General features: G+C 55.4%; 1 protein-coding gene across 2 annotated transcripts in view; it reads left to right on the top strand.

The window, feature by feature from the left end:
- FTO (FTO alpha-ketoglutarate dependent dioxygenase) overlaps positions 1–19,008 on the top strand; it is a 205,205-nt gene that overhangs the window by 92,124 nt on the left and 94,073 nt on the right. The window contains exon 8 of one of the 2 annotated variants that reach the window (XM_036440606.2): positions 13,064–13,188. In XM_036440606.2, the coding sequence (XP_036296499.1) occupies positions 13,064–13,188 (125 nt within the window). Of the gene's footprint in view, positions 1–13,063; positions 13,193–19,008 lie in introns of those variants that run through there. The other variant, XM_036440607.2, reaches the window with a different exon arrangement.

The following is a 19,008-nucleotide window of genomic DNA, read 5'->3' as shown; positions in this document are numbered from 1 at the left end:
CCCTGCCGAGTACGCGCTGGCCTCAGACACCAGGTTAAGCTTCCCCCGTGCGTCCCCTGGCTTTCTGTGTTAGCACCTCGGAGATTCATGGAGGGTGAGAGCAGTGTCTCCCATTAGCATCACAAGGGGTTGGATACGGTTCCCATTCTGAGAAGTGGAAATAGATTTCCTTCCCATCAAGCCCATGTGTTCAGAGGGGCGGGTCCGGCCAGGGCGTGGCTCTTTCTGTCCGGGGAACTGGTGCTGCCTGTTTCTGACGGAGCTGGAGGCCTCGCTGCTTCTCCTCTGCAGGTTGGGAACACGTGACCGGATGTCTGTTCCCGTACACACACACACACACACACACACACACACACACACGTGCTTTTCAGAGATGTTACTGCTTAGCAGGCTAACAGCTTTTCTTCCATCTTTTGTGGAGAGGAAGGCGGGATGCGATTGTGCTTTAGAGCAAAACCCGCCTATTCCAAAGGCATCGCATTCTCCGACGCCCAACGTTCCTGCCTCCTGCCAGGCCCCCCGCGTTCCGGCTCCCCGAATGCAGCCCCTCGGGGAGGCCAGGCAGCGAGGGGAGGGCTGCCTGGAGGCCACGGGCTCTCTGGGTCAGCCCCGGGCCGTCAAACCTCATTCCTGGGAAAACGCCTTGTGGCCAAGGATCGGCATCCCCAGGCTGGAGGGGCGGCCGCGGCGGACGGTGCAGGGACTCACCATCGCCTCCCAAGCCGGCTCCGCTCGGCAAGCGGCATCCCGAGGGGGCAGGCAGCGCCCGGATGCCAACAGCTGGACAGCAGGCCCCCGAGATGGTCGCGAACGGGTCCCCTCTCTCCCTCGGCAGTAACCCTTGTTTATGTTCTCAGCGGCCGTTCCCGCGAGCACAGCGCGCCGTCCCGGCAGGTCAGATGCTTAACCCTCCTGCCCGGCGACAATGCAGACGGCTCCTTTGTTTGCCTTAATGCAGAGCCGGCCTTGCCGACCCGGTGAATGGGGCCCCGGCGCTCCCCGCTCAGAAGTCACCGATTGTCCGGGCGCCACAAAGAGGGAGGTTTTTGTTTCCCCACGACAGTTGCCCGGCCTTTGCCTGTGCATCCAACCACGAGACAGCCCGCCCATTGACCGACAGGCGGGAGTTGGGGGTACCATTTGGTTCCTCTGACCTGTGTTACGTCTTACTGACCCGGCCAAATCGCTGAAAAGTTTTCCCTTTCTGCCGTCAGAAGCTGAAAGCTGCTCAGTGTCTCTGCAGTGATTCCACCCCCTTCCTTTTAACACTCCACATTCCCGCTCATCGCAGCGCCTGTTACTGCAGCGAACCGTGAAATCACAAATGTACGAGGTTCTTAGGGAGCGGTCATACTTCTTTTTTAAAATATTTTTTTATTGATTTCAGAGAGGAAGGGAGAGAGAGATAGAAACATCAATGATGAGAGAGAATCACTGATCGGCTGCCTCTTGCACGCCCCACCCTGGGGATAGAGCCTGCAACCCCGGGCATGTGCCCTTGACCAGAATCAAACCCGGGACCCTTCAGTCTTTAGGCCGACGCTCTATCCACTGAGCAACACCAGCTAGGTGGGACCGATCATACTTTAAGAAATAAACACAGAGCGCCTCCTGACCCTGGGATTGCCTGTAAAGGTGAGCAGGCCGTTGCCCGAGGTCACGGATCCGCCTGTGTTTATTTGTGAGGGCGGATCGGGACAGTTATGTTGGCGTCTGTCTCTGTTTTTCAGGCCGGAACTATTTCTCATGCGGCCCCTTTAAGAGTTAAGGGGCCAGTTGAGCAAACATTAAACCTGGGCCTCCCAACGCCAAGGCTCCTTTGCGATGGAAACAAAAGTGCCGCAGCAGGTGGTGGGCTTGGCACGGGAGGAGGAGGAGGAGGAGGAGGAGGCGGCTGCTCTGTGGTTGCCCATTTTTCTAACCTTTCAAGGAACCATTGTCTGCACCCCAAGGTGAGAGGGTCCCCGCTTCGTCTCACGGAGACGATCTGGACATGAGAGGACTTTCTCCTGCGGCTTCCTCTGGGGGATGCGACGTCTCTCCCGGGAAGAGGAGCCACTCCTGTCCGCTTATCAAAGCGTGACACTCCGGCAGGGGAGTCGGAGAGGAGCAGGCATCTGTCTTAGGGTGTCTTTGGGGATCTCTAAGCAACTGTAGGGTGACCGCATGACGTTTTCTGTGTGTGTTGTTTTTTTTTTAATTTAAAAATATTTTTCTTGATTTCAGAGAGGAAGAGAGAGGGAGATAGAAACATTAATGATGAGAGAGAATCATAGACTGGCTGCCTCCTGCATGCCCCCTGCTGGGGATCGAGCCTGCAACCCCGGGCATGTACCCTGATCGGGAATCGAACCCTGATCTCCTGGTTCATAGGTCAATGCTCAACCACTGAGCCATGCCAGCCAGGCTGCATTACCTCTTTGAAGCTAAGAGTAAACTCCGCGCAGCCTGTACCTGTTTACAACAAGGTGTATCGCTGGAGGGAGGAGAGCTTTCTAAAGGGATTAATGGCTGCAGTTGGAATCCTTGTCGTCTCCCCCTGAAAATGAATGAGCTGAGCTCACGGTCATTTAAAAGGGTTCTGAGTTCCCATTGGAAACTGCGCCCGCAGCTCATGCATTGAAGACTTCACAGACCATGCTGTTGACAGGTGGCCTCGGCAGGGACCACGGCTGTCTCAGGTAGCTGCTGCCTGAGGGCAAGCACGGCCGCTCTGCCCATGTGGCCCTCGCTGAGTGGCTATCCCTACCAGATTGCTGCTCCATTCGGAGTTTTCCGAGGCACGTTGTCAATAGCACGAGCCACGTGATTACAGTGAGACATCGCTCTGAGCTCAAGAATCTTAAGAAAAATAAGAATTTGTTTTAAGGGTGGGCAGATGTATGTGGTGAAATTTATTAGTTATAGGGTCTGCCATTCTTCCAGGCCTACCTTTCAGTTTTTGTTGCCCTGAAATGAAAATGATAAGTCAACAGGTCAGTGTTAAATGATAAAGTTGAGGCTATCACAGGCAATGAATAGGACATTCTAGTAGAGCAACTTTTATAAATGATTTTTATAAATCAAAGTCATTAATAAGAGCTTTATTGAGTCTGACAGTTATTTTATGTAACCCCATTGGCTACCTTCACCTGGTGTGTATATTGTGTGTGTGTGTGTGTGTGTGTGTGTGTGTGTGTGTGTGTGTATGTATGTTTTTACCTGGATGTCTACCACATAGCAGAGACTCAAATGGATTATTACATGAGAATTTGCCTTTAGTGCCTTCTGTTTGGTGTGCTGAGCTTAAAGGTGCTAGACCCGGAGTTAGAACCCCACATTTCCATTCCTAACTCAACTCCTGCACTAATTTTGATATTGATGAGCTATTTAGTTTAGCTGAGCTCATATTCCTTACCTGTAATAATGTGTTTAATAATTCCTGCTGTATCTAACTCACGTAGATTTTATGGTGATTAAACGAGATATGAAAACACTTTTCAAAGTGTAAATCATTTTACAATTATGTTAGCTTCTAGTGTGTGTTATATTTGGTTCTGTTTATTAATAGCGTACAATTTGGCAAGTTGCTTAATCTTTCTGTATCTCAATTTTTTAATCTGCAAAATATAAATAATAATTTCTTTATCTCATAGACTTATTTTTAGGAGTCAGTGATATGTGTGTGACAGCACCTGGCATGTAGTGAGCACTCAACAATTCGAGCTGCCATATCATTACCACTATCATCGCCATCACCATCACCATAACTACCATCACCATCACTGTCACCATCATTAGCACCACCATCACCATCATCACCACCATCATCACCATCACCACCACTACCATGACAATCATTATCACAATCATCAACACTATTACTGTGTTTCCCTGAAAATCAGACATCCTCCGAAAATAAGACCTAGCGCATGGAAAGATAAGACATCCCCTGAAAATAAGACCTAGCGCAACTTTGGGAGAAAAAATTAATATAAGACACTGTCTTATTTTCGGGGAAACATGGTACCATTATCATCATCACCATCATTACCACCACCACTATCAACATCATCACCACCACCACCACCACCATCACTATTACCCTCACTACCACCATCACCATCACTATAATTACTACCCGAGGTCTCGGTGCTGGGGCACCACAAGAGTCTCAGGGGCATTCAGCTTTGCCCCCTCCCCTCCAGCGGTTAATTTCCACCAGGGCTTTGGTTTGGATGTTCCTGAAAGAGGGATGGGCAGGCGAGGAGGTGGGAGGGGGGTGGAGAGCAGCTATCTACAAAGGAGTGAGTGATAACAAAGAGCCTTTCTGCTCCGCTTCCTGCACAGAAAACATATGTTCAGTGATGCAGGCAGCAGTCGGGTTCAAGACACACTGTAGGGCTGCAGACAAAGGCCCGCACCCCCCCTCCCCCCTCACCCACAGAGTCTCGGAACACAAACATCTTCACTTGTCCCGAGTAAGGGATGGAGCTGTCAGCCGGATCCTCTTGCCAGCGTGGTTTCTTTCTCCCGTTCCCTTTCAGAGGCCTCCCCGCACCCCAGTGTCTTACACTTCATGTCATCCAGTGTGAGCGGCAGACCTCGGGGGGACCGGCCTGGGGACAGGGGGCCCCTCTGACGGAGATACTGGGTGACTTTTCCCGCGCCCTCGGAGCGGAAGGAGCTAAGCCCCTTCCTTTTAGGACAGACGTGGTCCCTGGCTCGATCATTCAGGTGCTCGGCGTAGCTCGCCATCCTTCACCTTCAAGGAACAGGCCAGCGCCTCGAGACCCTTAGAAGTGGTGGCTGGGAGCCGGGGCCTGTGCACGTGGCCGTGGGGTCGGCAGAGTTCTGCTCTTATTTGTAGGGTGAGCAGTTTTTGAGGAACAGACACAGATCCATCAAGGCCCTGCAGAAGGGATTGGAAGGAAGTCGCTGTCATTCTCCTGTTATTCATTATGTGCGATCTGTGCGTAGGTCTGCCCTCAGATCTACACCCAGGCAGCACTGCTCTGTGCGCGTCTGTTGATAAACCTTATTTTCTTCATTGAAAATGTTGCAGCTGAGTAGGTTTATTTCCATGCACGAGACTTTAGAAAGATACTTTGATACGCACTCCTTTCTAACTATGTGTGGGGTGGAAATGTATTCTTTATAATTCTTTTCTGTACAACCCCTTAGAGCAGTGGTCGGCAGACCCCGGCTCGCGAGCCACATGTGGCTCTTTGGCCCCTTGAGTGTGGCTCTTCCACAAAATACCACGTGCGGGCGCGCACGTACAGTGCAATTAAAACCTCTCGGCCCGTGCGCAGAAGTCGGTTTCCGGCTCTCCAAAGAAATTTCAATCGTTGTCCTGTTGCTCTTTGGCTCTGTGGACTGCTGAGTTTGCCGACCACTGCGCTGGAGCTTCCACTGCTGCGAATAGCCAGCTAGAAATACACAGAATTCTCCCCCCCAGCAGTTGTGCCAGGGATGCACATCGCTCTGGGCTGTTTCACATTCCCAGTCTCAGTTTTCCCATCTGCAAAATGGGAATGCCACGACCGTCCTACCCCATAGGCGGGCATGCCAGGACAAAGCAAGGCGCATGTTTACGCCATAACGGTCCACGAATACACTGGGCCGTCTGTCTCTGAGGAAGGCGTGTGTTGTGTCTTCGTTTCCCATTATCGACTCAGCTTCAACGCTTTTGCTTGCCCTTTTCCTCCTAAGACACGCCTGGGTATTTTCCGTTCGATGGCACGGTTAATTAGCTGCCGTGCTCACCCCGGAGAGCACCCACGCGGGCATTCGGAGGAAGGAGGGAGGCGGGGAGTTTCGTGCTAAATGGGCCTTGAGCTCGCTTAGGCAGTGGAGGCAATTACAGCCCCGCTAATGAATAGGCAGTCAGGTGGAATTTCCCGGGAATGCCGTCTTCGGGGCCGAGGATAATTTCAGCACCTGAGAACGCTCAGACATAAAACATTGTATAAATATTTTCTAACGAGAGGTGCCAACAAGCCTTCTCCGCCAGCACGCGTCGGAGCCGACAAAGGCACGTCCCGGTGCGGGTGCGCGCGGTTCTCAGTGCCGTCATCGGAAAGTCCTGGAGAGGGAAAACACCGCGGAAACGGATGCACATTCCCCTCAGGCTGAAAGCCAGTGGGCAGAGATCGTCCCGGCGGATGAAGCGGACAGACTGCGAAGTGGGCTAGCTGGGCCCCGCCCTGCCGGCCCAGAGCGGGGTGTCCCCCGCAGCACACAGTAGGACGGCTGGATAGGTCAGGGGCTGTCCTTTCCCGCACGGAATGGCCTCATCTCACCGACGGACGGGGAAGGGGAGGTGATGGTCGTACGAGTGTGTGTACGGGTTTTGTTTTTCCTTCCCCTTATTTTCACTTTTATTTAAAATATATTTTGACTGATTTGTCGGAGGAAGGGAGAAGAAGAGGGATAGAAACATTGATGACGAGAGAGAATCATGGATCGGCTGCCTCCTGCACGCCCCACCCTGGGGATGGAGCCCGCGACCCCGGGCCTGGGCCCTGACGGGAAGCGAACCATGACCATTCGGTCGACGCTCAACCACTGAGCTACACCAGCCGGGCTCCGCCCTTGTTTTTAAAACAAAGCTGATGCTTCAGAAGCTAGAATGACGCCAGGGCTCTCCTGGCAGGAATCGCCCCGCCGTTTCCTCCCCCTCTCTACGAGTCAGCGTTAGCGCACGGGCCGCGCGACTGGTGACAGAGAGGAGGCGGATGAAGCAAGCGGATCTATTCGGATACTTGGAAAACAGAGCGGGGGGCGGGGGGGGACGAGGGGGCAGGAGAAGAACAATGATTTTTCGAACTCCGTAACAGTCAGGGAAAAAGGCTCTCCGTAAGTCGGGCAAGCCTAGAAATCAAATCCCGTTTCCCACCATAAGAAGGTGGCGTTGTCTGAGCCTCGGACGTTAATGCACCGCACGGGGGAGATTTAAGACTCGCTGGAAAGCCGGCTTCTGTTTTATTGGGCTGCCCCGAGAAGCCCGCAGCAGAGCGGGGACTAGGTGCCTGGCGATTCCTTAATGGGCTGTCAGGGGCAGGACCCCGGGCCGCGCTGCCCCCGGCCCCTGCCCGTCCGCGGGAGCCCCGGGCCGCGCGGGCCCGGCAGAGGTATGAGTTACTCGATGCTTTTCCTCTGCTCCATATGGCCGGCCGTGTCACTGGCCATTAATCACGGACAAACCGGCCGAGCGCTTTCCGAGGCACCGGAGGCAGCGTTTAGCTGTACCTGTGCCAGGGGGCAGCGGGGCTGCACGCGTAAGGGGGCGGGCGAGGGGGCCGGCGCCGGGCCGGCAGCTGGCTTCCATAAACAGCTCTCTCCCCTCCTCCTCTTCCTCCCCTTTCGCTTTTCTTCCTTTCTTCTTTCCTCTCGTGTTTTTAATTCCCTTTTTTTTTCTTTTATATTTTCTCTTTCCCTCCCTCCCTCCCTCTCTTTCCCTCATCCTCCCTCCTTTCTTCCTTCCCTCCCTCCCTCTCTTCCTCCTTTTTTTTCCTTGACAAACTCATGGGCTGTTTTGAGCAGCAGCAGCAGCAGCAGTAGCTCTGGGCTGTTCCCACTCCCTGCCCTGGCCCCCTGCATCGGGGCACCCTTCTCTCTGGCCCTGGCATTCCAGCAGGACCCGCCTCCCCTCCCCCCCTCTGCCCCCTGCTGCCGATGCTCCATGCCCTCAGTCCCTGCAGGCTGCTGGGCCCTGCAGCTTTAGGGAGCGCAGGGTCCCGGTGGTCCCTGTGCTGGGAGGAGAGAGGGGGAGGCACCGGGGAAGTGCTTGGGGGGCACTAGCTGTCCCACGTCATAGCCGTCGTCGTTCAGCGTGTAACAACCAGGGTCCGTATTTTTCATCATTCCTCCCCCACCCCCCCCACCCCCAGCTTGTACCCGTAACACCGCTGACAGCAGGAATCACAGCACGGAGGGAGCACCTTGTGCAGGCGAGCCTCCTGCAGAGCCGTTCCCCGGGAGGCCGCGTGTCCTCCCCCCTCACACGCTTCTTGGGGAACTGATCAGACGAGCTTTTTCCCTGAGCCCCCTCCCCGCAGGCAGACCTTCTGGACTGTTCTCGGCTCCCTCCGCTCCGCAGTGCGCGCTGGAGGGAATGGACGGCTGCTCCTCCTGCCTCTCACCTCCCTTCCAGACGGGCCAGCTCGTCTCCCGCTTCCGGGCCCAGAGTCGCTGCAGGGCCGGGAGGCAGGGGAGGGGAGGGAGGGAGGGCAGCCTGAAGGGGCCCAGGGCACGGCCTGGAGGGGAGGGCAGGCGGCGGACAGCAGCCTGAAGCGGCCCAGGGCACGGCCCCCAGCGGGGCCTCCTCTTATCTCGGAGCCCAGGCCATCCAGGATGTGTTCTCCCAGATCCAGGAAGCGGGGGGAAAGCAAGTTTGAGCGCTGTGTAAACATCAGCACCCCCAAAGCCCCCCCCCCGCTCGGGAGAGGGAGATGAAGGGGGCAGAGGGCGGCCGGACCTGTTTATTTGTTCTGTGGGGCTGCGGGCCCTCCGTGCGGCAGGCCGGGCGGCCGGTGTGGGGCATCACTCAGCGCTGCGCCCCGGCCGCACAGAGGCCGCGACACTGACAGCCGGTCAAGAGGGAGGACCCGGCTGACCCCTCTCTGATGGGACAGAGGCTCTCTCAGTGGGCTCTGGGCCTTTCTTCTTCTTCTTCTTCTTCTTCTTCTAAGAAAAAAAAAGGGGGGGGGAGTGGAGGGGGGGGAGAAAGGAAGGGGGAAAAAGTCCTGGACTTGGAAGAGCGGAGCCCTGGCCGGGGTCTGGACGGGAGGAAATAGCTCTCCCAGCCGATAACATCTTAAGCCGCGTTTCTTCACAAGCTGGACCTTTGGCCCTTGTTATCAGCCGGGCATTCCTCTGTCATTTGTGTGCGCGGAGGGAAACGCACCCTCACGCCAGGCAGATCGTATGTGAAGAGGGCGAGGGTCAGCACTGGGCCCATGAGGTCGGGGTGGCTTTTCTGGGGGGTGGGGAGACGGGGGTGGCGGGCAGGAGACGCAGCCCGGCCTCCTGGTGTGTATGTGCCTCTTGAAATTGGGAAACCAGAGGCAGAGTTTCCTTTTCGGTTCGTTCCTTTGCGTTGATGCAGGAAGCCGAGGGAGGACCGGCCGTGGCCGTGGTTGTGGGGTGCCTCCTGTTCGCCCCGTCTCCTTAGACAGAGGCCTCTGATGGGTAACAAGGCTGGAGGGGTCTGAGTTTTGGAGTTAAAGGTCGATTTGAAATTGTGACACTCCCCTTCCCCCCAACCAGAAAGGAACCCAAAGAGGGAGAGACACAGAGAAGGACTGGTAAGGAGTCAGTGCTGTAATTCCTCTGGGTCAGTGGCCGGCAGACTCATTCGTCAGCAGAGCCAAATATCAGCAGTACAACGATGGAAATTTCGCTGGAGAGCCGAAAACCGGCTTCTGCGCATGGCCACGAAGTTTCAGCCGCACTGCACCTGCGCGCCCGCACGTGGTGTTTTGTGGCAGAGCCTCACTCGGGGGCGTGTGGCTCGCGAGCCTCGGTTTGCCGACCACGGCTCTAAAGCCATTGGAGGGGGCTTACTCAACGGAGAAACGACTCTAAAATGAACCCACCCTCCGAGGACACGGGTTCACCAGCACCAGGGTCTGCAGAGGGGCCTGCCGCTGGCTCCTCACAGCTGTGTGTGTTCAGCGGCGCCAGATTTCCTTTTTTTTTTTTTTAAGTAAATCTTTATTGTTGAAAACATTACATATGTCCCCCCTTCCCCCCAGTGACCCCTTCTAGCCTGCCCTCTTCCCCTCCCCCTTCCCTGGCCCTCCCCCCCTATTGTCTGTGTCCAAGGGGGATGCATCTGTGCAGACAAGTTCTCTGGCTGATCTCTCCCCACCCACCCAGCCTCCCCCGCCTTCCCTCTGAGACTCCACAGTCTGCTCCATGCCTCTGTGTCTCTGGGTCTGTTTTGTTCACCAGTTTATTTGGCTCATTAGATTCCACCTGTGAGTGAGATCGTGCGATGCTTTGTCTTTCTCTGACCGGCTGATTTCACTCAGCACAAAGCTCTCCAGGCAAGGCGGAGAGATGGATTTCCTTTTGAAGTTTTTGATTTCGATTCATCTACATTCTCAGGAATCCTTTTGTTGAAATAGCAAACCACCCCAGCCGGGTTGGCTCAGTGGATAGCGTCGGCCTGCGGACTGAAGGGTCCCGGGTTCGATTCCGGTCCAGGCCATGTACGTACCTCAGTTGCAGGCTCCTCCCTGGCCCCGGCCCCGGTTGGGGCTTGTGCGGCAGGCACTCCATCGATGTGTTTCTCTCACATCGATATTTCTGTCTTCCCCTCTCCCTTCTATTCCCCTTAAAAATCAATGGGAACATATCCTCGGGTGAGGACATCAAAGAAAAATAGCACAACCTAGCAGTAGGTCGACAAGTGAGTTTAAGACGGAACAGAGCTGGTCATCCCAGGGCCATCTGTCCTGGGCACGGGCCCCACAGGAACCCAGGGGGCTGTCCTCTCCATGTCGCTGTGTGGACGAGGCGTGCAGCCAGGAGGCGACGGCTGGGGTTCGAGTGGCCAGCCGTCTGCGGGACAGTCTCAGTCTCCTCCTTGTTCGCCAGCGCTTCCGTAGGTTTCTGCTGAGAAAGAATGGCAGTGGGTGAAATTCCACCCCCAAACCCGAGTTCCGAGCCGGTGGCTCCCTCGCCCCGTGTTCTGAGGGCAGAGGAGGAAGAATGTGTTTGGTAACCGGAGCCCGTTTGAACGCTGGTGCTCGCTGGAAGACAGCTCTGTGCTCCTCCTGATGGGAAAATGGGCCGGTTCACATTTCCTGTGCAAACCGAGCCCCCGGGGAGCCAGCGCTGCCAGGGGGAGCAGGACGGCCCCGCGGATCCCGGGGGAAGGAAGATCTTGGACACGGGACTTCCCATCCGGGCAAGGACCGCTTTTCACTCTGAATTTCATGAAAAGCTATACTGGAGGGTCTGCACGCTCCATGGAAGTTCAACCCCCTCCTTTTCCAACGTTAAAAAAAAAAAAAAAAGTTGTAACAGATTTCGTTTTGTCATCCAGATATACAGCCCTCCCCTCCCCAAATGAATATATACTTCACCAGCCGATAGCTCAGTTTTGAAAATGAAATTTATTTGAATAAACACCGCCTTTATAATTATTCAAAGTGTGTGGATACATTTTTTTTTGGGGGGGGTGTCCTATATTTCCTCCTGTTTTTGCTAACTACTTATTCATCCGATGTAGTTGTGTCAGCATGTTCTCTACACCATTCTTGTCCTAAACACTTGATGAACATTCACTGAAAAAATAAACCTTACAGTATTTTCATACAGTGGAGACTGTTTGGGGATATACAGTCCGTGAGCTTTAACATGTGTATCAGATCATGTAACCACCACTGCAATCAGGACACACCAGAGGCCTCTGTTTCCAAAAATCCCCCCATGATAACACTCATCCAGACTAATCCCCGGCCACCGCTGGTTTTCTCTCCCGCCCTATAATTTGCCTTTCCCAGATGTCAAATGGGACCCCGCAGGGCCTAACGGTTTGAGACTGGCCCTTCTCGCTCAGCATAATGCCTTCATAGGCATCTCAGGAGCTGTGCATGTCACTTGCTTGTCCCTTCGCAGTGCCAGGCGGCAGGGATTCTCTTGTGTGGATGACCATGGTGTGTTGATCCCTCGCCCCTGCGAAGGACATTAGGTTGTTTCCGGTGTTTGGCGGTTATGAATAAAGGTGCAGTAAACGTCAGTGTGCATGTTCTTGTGTGACATAAGGCTTTAATTTCTTTAGATAAGTCCCTAGAAATGCGATTTCTGCATCCTGTATGAAGTGCCGGTGTGACTTTGATAAGGAACTGCCAAATCATTGACCGGAATGGAATTATTTTTGCAGTTCCACCAATAAAGCATACACGTAAAAAAGTTGAAATGCTCTTGGATTGAGGTTGGCAAATTGCGTTTCACCGTTCCTTGGAGGTTTTTTAAAAACAAAAGAGAGAGGAAGGGGAGAGGGAGAGAGAGATAGAAACATCAATGATGAGAGAGAATCATTGATCGGCTGCCTCCTGCACACCCCCTACTGAGGATGGAGCCCGCAACCCGGGCATGTGCCCTGACTGGGAATCGAACTGTGACCTCCTGATTCCTGGGACAATGCTCAACCACTGAGCTACACCGGTTGGGCTGCATCTGTAGGGTTTTAGATTGTAGGCAACAGAAACAGAATCTGGTAAATTTGAACAAAGTAGGACTTTGATGAAAGGATATTGGATAACTCGAATTATCAAAAGAGAAGAAACCCAACTGGCATTGCTCAGGTGTTGAGCATCAACCTATGAACCAGGAGGTCAGGGTTTGATTCCCTGTCAGGGCACGTGCCCAGAATATGGGCTTAATCCTCAGTATGTTCAGGAGGCAGCCCATCAATGATTCTCTCTCATCATGGATGTCTCTGTCTATCTCTCCGACATCATTAATACATACATAAAGAAAAGGATCTGGACTCAGGAACTTCAGGAAGCCAGGAATACTCAGAGGACCGGGATGGTAGGAACTAAGCAAATTGACAGACAACAACAGGATTGCCGGCTTGGCCGGAAGTAGAATTGAATGATCCCAGTAAGAGAGGCTGTACAGCAGGCCTCGGCTGGTGGGCAGGAAACGCAGAGAGAGAAAGCCAGAGACCCTCTCTTCATTTGAAGGCAAAAGAAACGGCGCAGGGCACAGCGTGCCTGGAAATCGCGTCTAATAATAGCTCCTGGGAGGCGAGTCCCAGGGAAGAAAGCCATCGGGGCGCCGAGAAAATTAGAGGGGAGCCCGCAGGACGCGGGTATGACTCGGGGCTGCGGGGCCCCCGGTTTACCACTGCGCCGTGTACATTGATTAAACACAAACTCCACGCCGGCCGCTCCCGACCATCATTTACCGTATCGATTTGTTAGCAGGGGAACTGTAATGAAACAGCCATTGATTTACTGTCCTGATTTGCTTATGGGCTTTTTTTTTTTTTTTTTTTTTTTGTATTATTAATTTTTCACTCTTTTTTTCTTTTTTTTTTTTTTTTTATCCTTTCTTCTAGACAAACGGGGTGCTCCAGGAAGTGCGAAGAGAGGGGGTCCCCGTGGGACAGAGGAACGCCATGGTGACCGCCATCCTCGCCTCGCTCACCGCGCGCCAGACCCTGCGGAGGGAGTGGCATGCCAGGTGAGTCCCGTTAACTGTTTCCCGAACGCAGAAAACCAGTTTCTGCTGTTTCCCGAACGCGAGGGCTGTGTCTGGCCGGTCTCGTCGCTCTCGTGGGAGGGAGTCTTGACACAGAAGCCGGTTGGGTGAACGCTTTCGGCCACAGCCAGCTTTCCGGCACGTAGGACCCACGCTCACGGCGATGGTCCGTGGTTTCCTCTAGATGCGTAAGCGATGTAACCCGGGGTGTGACATTTCCAGGAATGTTTGCACCTTGAGCAGATGCAACATAAGTAAGTCCCTGAGGACCGAGCACCCTGTTCATCAGCCATCTAAGGACCAGCCTGGTGACTCAGGTCGGGCCGGTTTCTGGGTGGCTTGAACTTGGTCTTAGAATTGGCCACGTCGGAATCCCGCCGGCTCCCACCCGGCTGCTCTGCGGGGGCCTGGCCTGTGGGTAGAAGGCTGCCCCCCGGGAGAAGGTTCGTGCACATCATCCGTTTTTGCAGAATCGATGCTCGCATGCTCGCTCTCAGGGTCCCCTGCTCTGATCTGACAGACGGTTGATGGATGGACGGGAGCCTGGGCCGGCGGGTTAGGGTGAGCCCGCAGGTCTGTCGTTGCTACAAAGCGGTTGCCTTGTCGTCTGTCCCTGAGCAGGAGGGACAGGAGTCGGGATGATGGCGCTGTCCGAGTCCTTCCTGATGCGTAGCTATTCCGTGTGCCTGGGCGCCAGGACCCTGTTTATGGATAGCCGTCACCCTCTCCGAACAGTTCCTGGCGACAGTTCACGCGGTAATGGGTGGGTCTCCTCGCAGCAATGGTCGTAAAAATAGATTTGTCCCAACTCGGCTGGGACGAGCCCTTTTCTGAGCAAAGAGACGGCGGGGTGGGAACCACCCATTCCGATTGGGTCTCAGGACGCTGCCCTCGCAGAGCGTCTGTCATCTCTCAGTCCGGGCTGGCGTTGAAGCGATAACTTTAAAATTCTCCACGACCTCCTTCCCCTTCGTCCCTTCCCATCGTGTGGTCGGAGAGGGACAGTCTCACCTGCAGTCACTCAGTGGTTTCCAAGTGACGTTTCAGTGACTAATTTTTAAATTTCCTCCGTGTTGCGACGTAAGTACGTATAGTCAGTCCGTTCCGTTAAGTAATGGCATCTGGGCATGGGGACCGCTAAGAGGCTTCTCTGTCTGAGTTGGGTCTTTGGTATATTTCCCCCTGGTGATTCTGCTGAAATAGGAAAGGGGGAAAGAAGGAAAAATTCCCCTGTAATCCCTCTTGGACTCTCTCCCCTCCCCCCCGGTCTCTGAGCAGACAGCATAGCTCAGACCCCCAGCGTTGGGAGCAGAGGGAAGGACTTCCGGTGAGTGCTTTCAGTCTGTTAACCACCTTCCCGACGCACCAGGTCACCAGGCGGCGTGGCCGGAATGGCCCGTGTAAGAAGAGTCTGCTCTGGCAGCCCTTCCTGCTCACGGTTCAATCAGGAGCCGGAGCCAGGGTTGACGTCCATGTAGTTATTCCAACATCTGACACCCCATCTCTCATGTCCTCTGTGACCGGGGTCGGGGGGGGGGTGGGGGGGGGAAGAGGAGGAGGAGGAGGAGGAGGAGGAGGAGGAGGCAGGCCCGTTCAGCCCCCAACGCTCTGCAGGCCGCCCTAAGGCCAAACACCCGAAAGGGAACCTCAGGAGAGGGTGTCTCCGGAGCTCAGGAGACTGTCCCTGACCCCTCCCCGACCCCGTCCGTCCTCACCCCCGTGTGATGTTCCCATCCCGGTGGCCTGGCTCCCCGGCTCACCCACAGGATCCCTACAAACAGGCCGCTCCCGCCACCTCCCCGTCCCGCACCCACCCGGGCCGCGCCGGCCCTCTGGGGCCCGCAGGGCGTAGGGTGGGCACGTGGCGTGAAAGTTATAAACACCCGCCGCCCTGCTGAGCAGGGGGCGGCCCATGGTGTGTGCACTTTGGAAAGCGGGAAAGTGTGCCTGCCCGGGCCAGGAGCCCGCCATGGGTAGGAAGGACCCTCTGAACCCCCTCACCCAAAAGCACGTGTTCCCAGTCCCGTGGCTTTGGGAGGAAAGTGTCCGCTCTGCAGGAGGCGGGTGACTGAGTTTGTCACAGGGTCACCCACTCCGCGGCGGCAGAGGCCCGTCCGAGCTGAGCTCTGTGATCCCATAATAAACGCCCGCCCGCCCCCCCGCCCCCAAGAGGCAGATTAGGGCCGTCTGCCCGCTTCCCGGAGCTGAATGGCCCGGGCGCCGGGGAGCGGCCGAGTGAATGCGGGGCGGGTGTTAACAGAAGCGGGACAGCGTTTCCGCAGGCCCGGCTTCGTTTACACGCTCCCGGCCGCCTGACGGACAGCTTGTTATAGCTTTTAAAGAACCGGGCGAGCCCTCCGCCCCGACCCCATCCTGACCCCCACAGCCCCCGGGGTCAGCCTGCAGCTAATAAAGGGCGCGGTTCTGCCGGCCCCCGCGGCGGGGAGAGGCGGGAAGGGAGCAGCTGCAGGGCCCGGGCGTCCCAGGATGGGCTGCTGCGGGGTCACTCCCCGATAATGAAGATGATTACCGAATTATATGGAAGTTTAACCGCAATCGCCAGCGAGAGGAGGGTGGAGCCGGCGTATTGGGTTTGATAAATGAACTGTGAAGAGGCCCATCTGGCTCTCCCCGTCGTCCTCCCTCCCTCCCCCCCCTCGCTGCCTTCCGCGGGGAAGCATCGGGAAATAGAGCAGTGCACATAGACCCAATGAGCCGTGGGGGAGCGGCGACGGATTAAGATCTAACGGTGACAGTGGGAGAGATTACCGTCTGAAACGGGCCCGGAGGAAGAGGTACCGTGTTGCCGCCCGAGCTGTTTTTCTCCAATAAAACCCAGCCACACGCCAGCGCCTTTGTTTATCTTATGCAAATCCCTCGCGTCCTGCCTCGAGGACCCGACGATTTCGAGGGCGTGTTTATCGTGGGATCATTGTTCCCTCTCTGGTTGGCACCAGGAAGGCAGTGGGCTTCCTTTGCCTCGAACCCGGTCGGGGTGAGAGTGGGGTACCTCCCGTCTGCCCGCTCGCTCAGGGCAGCGCAGGAAGGTAAGTCACGGGCCAGAGAAATCGCCCCCCAAGATCTGCGATCCAGATGCGGGAGTCTCCCGCACGCCGTTTTATTTTGACTGCTGGCCTGGCGCTGTCTCTGAGAGTTAAGGAGAAAGCACTCAGTGTCCACCGAGTAGAGGCATTTGTCTATTTAGCAAGCATTTTTTGTAGCTGTTATATACCTACCATATACTAGACCCCGGGAGAGGATGGGCGAAGCAGCCATGTAAGGATGTATGGGGAGGGTGGAGGGTGGGGGGGTGTAGCAAGTTCCTAGAAAGCGGCCTGGAAGGCAGCGGGAAAGGAATCGGGGAGCCCAGTCCCTCTGACCCGCTCAGGAAAGGCGTTAAGGGCAGAAGCTGTGAAGACCCTTATCTCAGACCACCACGTCTACCTAATACAAGCCTTGCCCAGGCAAGAATTATGTTTAACATAGAAACAAGGAGGTCCACGCCTTTCTCCGAGGCAGCCTCTTTCTTTACCTTTGGTTTTGACTTGACTTTGAATATCCGTGGCGATGGACAGGTGAGCAGACGGTGAGGTGATGGGTACCGTGGAAGGGGAGGCGGGGAACTCATTCAGAACTAACTGCTTTTTAACTTTAAAACCAGGCCGTTACATGGATGCTAAGTAAGGTACGGATTCAAAGAAGACAAAAACCAGGCCACTAGGGTTATGTGTAGGTTGAGATATAATTCACTTAATATAAACATAATCACTTTATTATTTTTTAAAATATATTTTTATTGACTTTAGAAAGGAAGAGAGAGAGAGAGAAACATCAGTGATGAGAGAGAATCATGGATTGGCTGCCTCCTGCACGCCCCCCACTGGGGATTGAGCCTGCAGTCCAGGCCTGTGCCCTTGATCAAAATCAAACCTGGGACCCTTCAGTCCACAGGCCGACACTCTACCCACTGAGCCATACCAGCCTGGGCAACATAATCACTTTAAAGGATGCACTTAAATGACTTGCTTAGTACACAAACAAGTCAATATCGTCCAATTCCAGAGTGTTTCTGTTACCCGGAAAGGAAACCCTGGACCCCGTTACCAGCCGCGCTCAATGACCCTCCTCCCCACAGCCCCAGGCAACCACTATGCTACTTCCTGTCTCTCTAGATTTTCTTGTTCTGAGCATTTCCTATCAATGGAATCATTCAGTATGTGGCCTTCTATATCTGGCTTCTTTCATTTAGCCTACTGTCTTCAAAGTTCCCCCGTGTTGTAGTGTATACGTGCTCCATTCCTTTTTATTTGCCAAATAATATTCCATTGTATGGATGTACCTCATTTCATTCATTCATTCATTCATTCATTCATTCATCAGTGGATGGGCATTTGAGTTGTTTCCACCTTTTGGCAATTGTGGGAAGAGGGGCAAAGGCCTCCCAGGGTCATTCCTCTGACCAGGGAGTTGGGTTTCTGGCCAGGAACTGCCGCTAAGTGTGGCTTCAGGCCCCATTTCCCCGCTCCGGTCGCCTGCTGATGTCCTGCTGTGGCTTTGATGCCACCCGTGCAGCGACGGGCACCATCCTCGGCGGCTTGGCATTTGGGCCCGAGCGGGCCTCCCGTCCCAGGAAACCGTGATGACAAGACGGCGAGCCGCCCGCCTCGAGCGCGGGCTGTGGGGCGAGGAGGCTGATGTCTTTATCTCCCGAGACGACGTGTGGCCGAGTCATGTGGCCACGCCAGCCGCTGTCACTCACGCCGGCGAGAGGCGGCTGGGGACCGGCTCCGTAGCTGTCAGCGCACCTGCCGGCTTCGATGGCGGGCCCGGGCCGGGCGCGGGGAGTGAGCGACAGGGACTCCGGGGACGAGCAGGGGGGGGCGCTGGCCTGCGAGCCTCCAGCGACGTCCTTCTCCTTTAAGCACCTGGTCCCGTCGCCTTCAATCACTGCTGGCCTGCTTTCCCTGCCCGCAGCGGGAGCGTGCCCTCCGCCCCTCCACACACCGGGGAACCCCATAAAACGTCCTCATAAACGTGCAGGGAGGGGAGCGTTGTGTGCACTCGGAGCCAGGGTTAAAGGGGCCTCCAGATCGGGTTCCTTCTCGTCCGAGGTGCAGCCACTGTGTCTTAAGGAGTCAGCCTGGTGACTGCTGCGCGGCCCCCGCTCCCGTCATCCTCTGAGCGGTCTCACGGGGAACAAAGGCCGGTGGAGCCGTGAGCGTCCTGCTTATGAAGCCAGCACCACGGGCTGCGCCGCCCGGCCCCGGGCCGGTGTCTGACCGCGGTCAGCTGCTGGCTCTTCCCCACCAGGCGGCGGGCGCTTCCTGAACCTCTGAGAGAGCATCGATCTGCTCGTTTATGTATCCACCAGATGCGCACCGTGCAGCTGCTGTGTCTAAGCACCGCTCCAGGCCCTGGCAACGCGGCGGGGGGGGAAACCGGGGACCCTTCTTCTTTCAGGGCCCTTTCGTCCTAGCCCAGTGGTCGGCAAACTCATCCGTCCACAGAGCCAGATGTCAACAGCACAACGATGGACATTCCTTTGGAGAGCCACGTTTTTTAAACGTAAACTTCTCCTAACGCCACTTCTTCCACATAGACTCGCCCGGGCCGTGGTATTTTGTGGAAGAGCCACCCTCAAGGGACCAAAGAGCCGCATGTGGCTCAGAAGCCGAGGTTTGCCGACCACTGTTCTAGAGGACTGGCCGGCGAGAGCATGCTCTGGGTGGGATCTTGAACATCGCTGTTTTTAAAGCTGTGCATGCGCAGTGGCCATGTCCTGCATTTTGACGACTCTCAACT

This window comes from Pipistrellus kuhlii, unplaced genomic scaffold (assembly GCF_014108245.1).
Source record: "Pipistrellus kuhlii isolate mPipKuh1 unplaced genomic scaffold, mPipKuh1.p scaffold_m20_p_17, whole genome shotgun sequence".
In the NCBI taxonomy this organism is placed as follows: domain Eukaryota; kingdom Metazoa; phylum Chordata; class Mammalia; order Chiroptera; family Vespertilionidae; genus Pipistrellus; species Pipistrellus kuhlii.
Note: the sequence above shows the minus strand (reverse complement) of the source record. Positions and strands in the feature narration are given on the sequence as shown.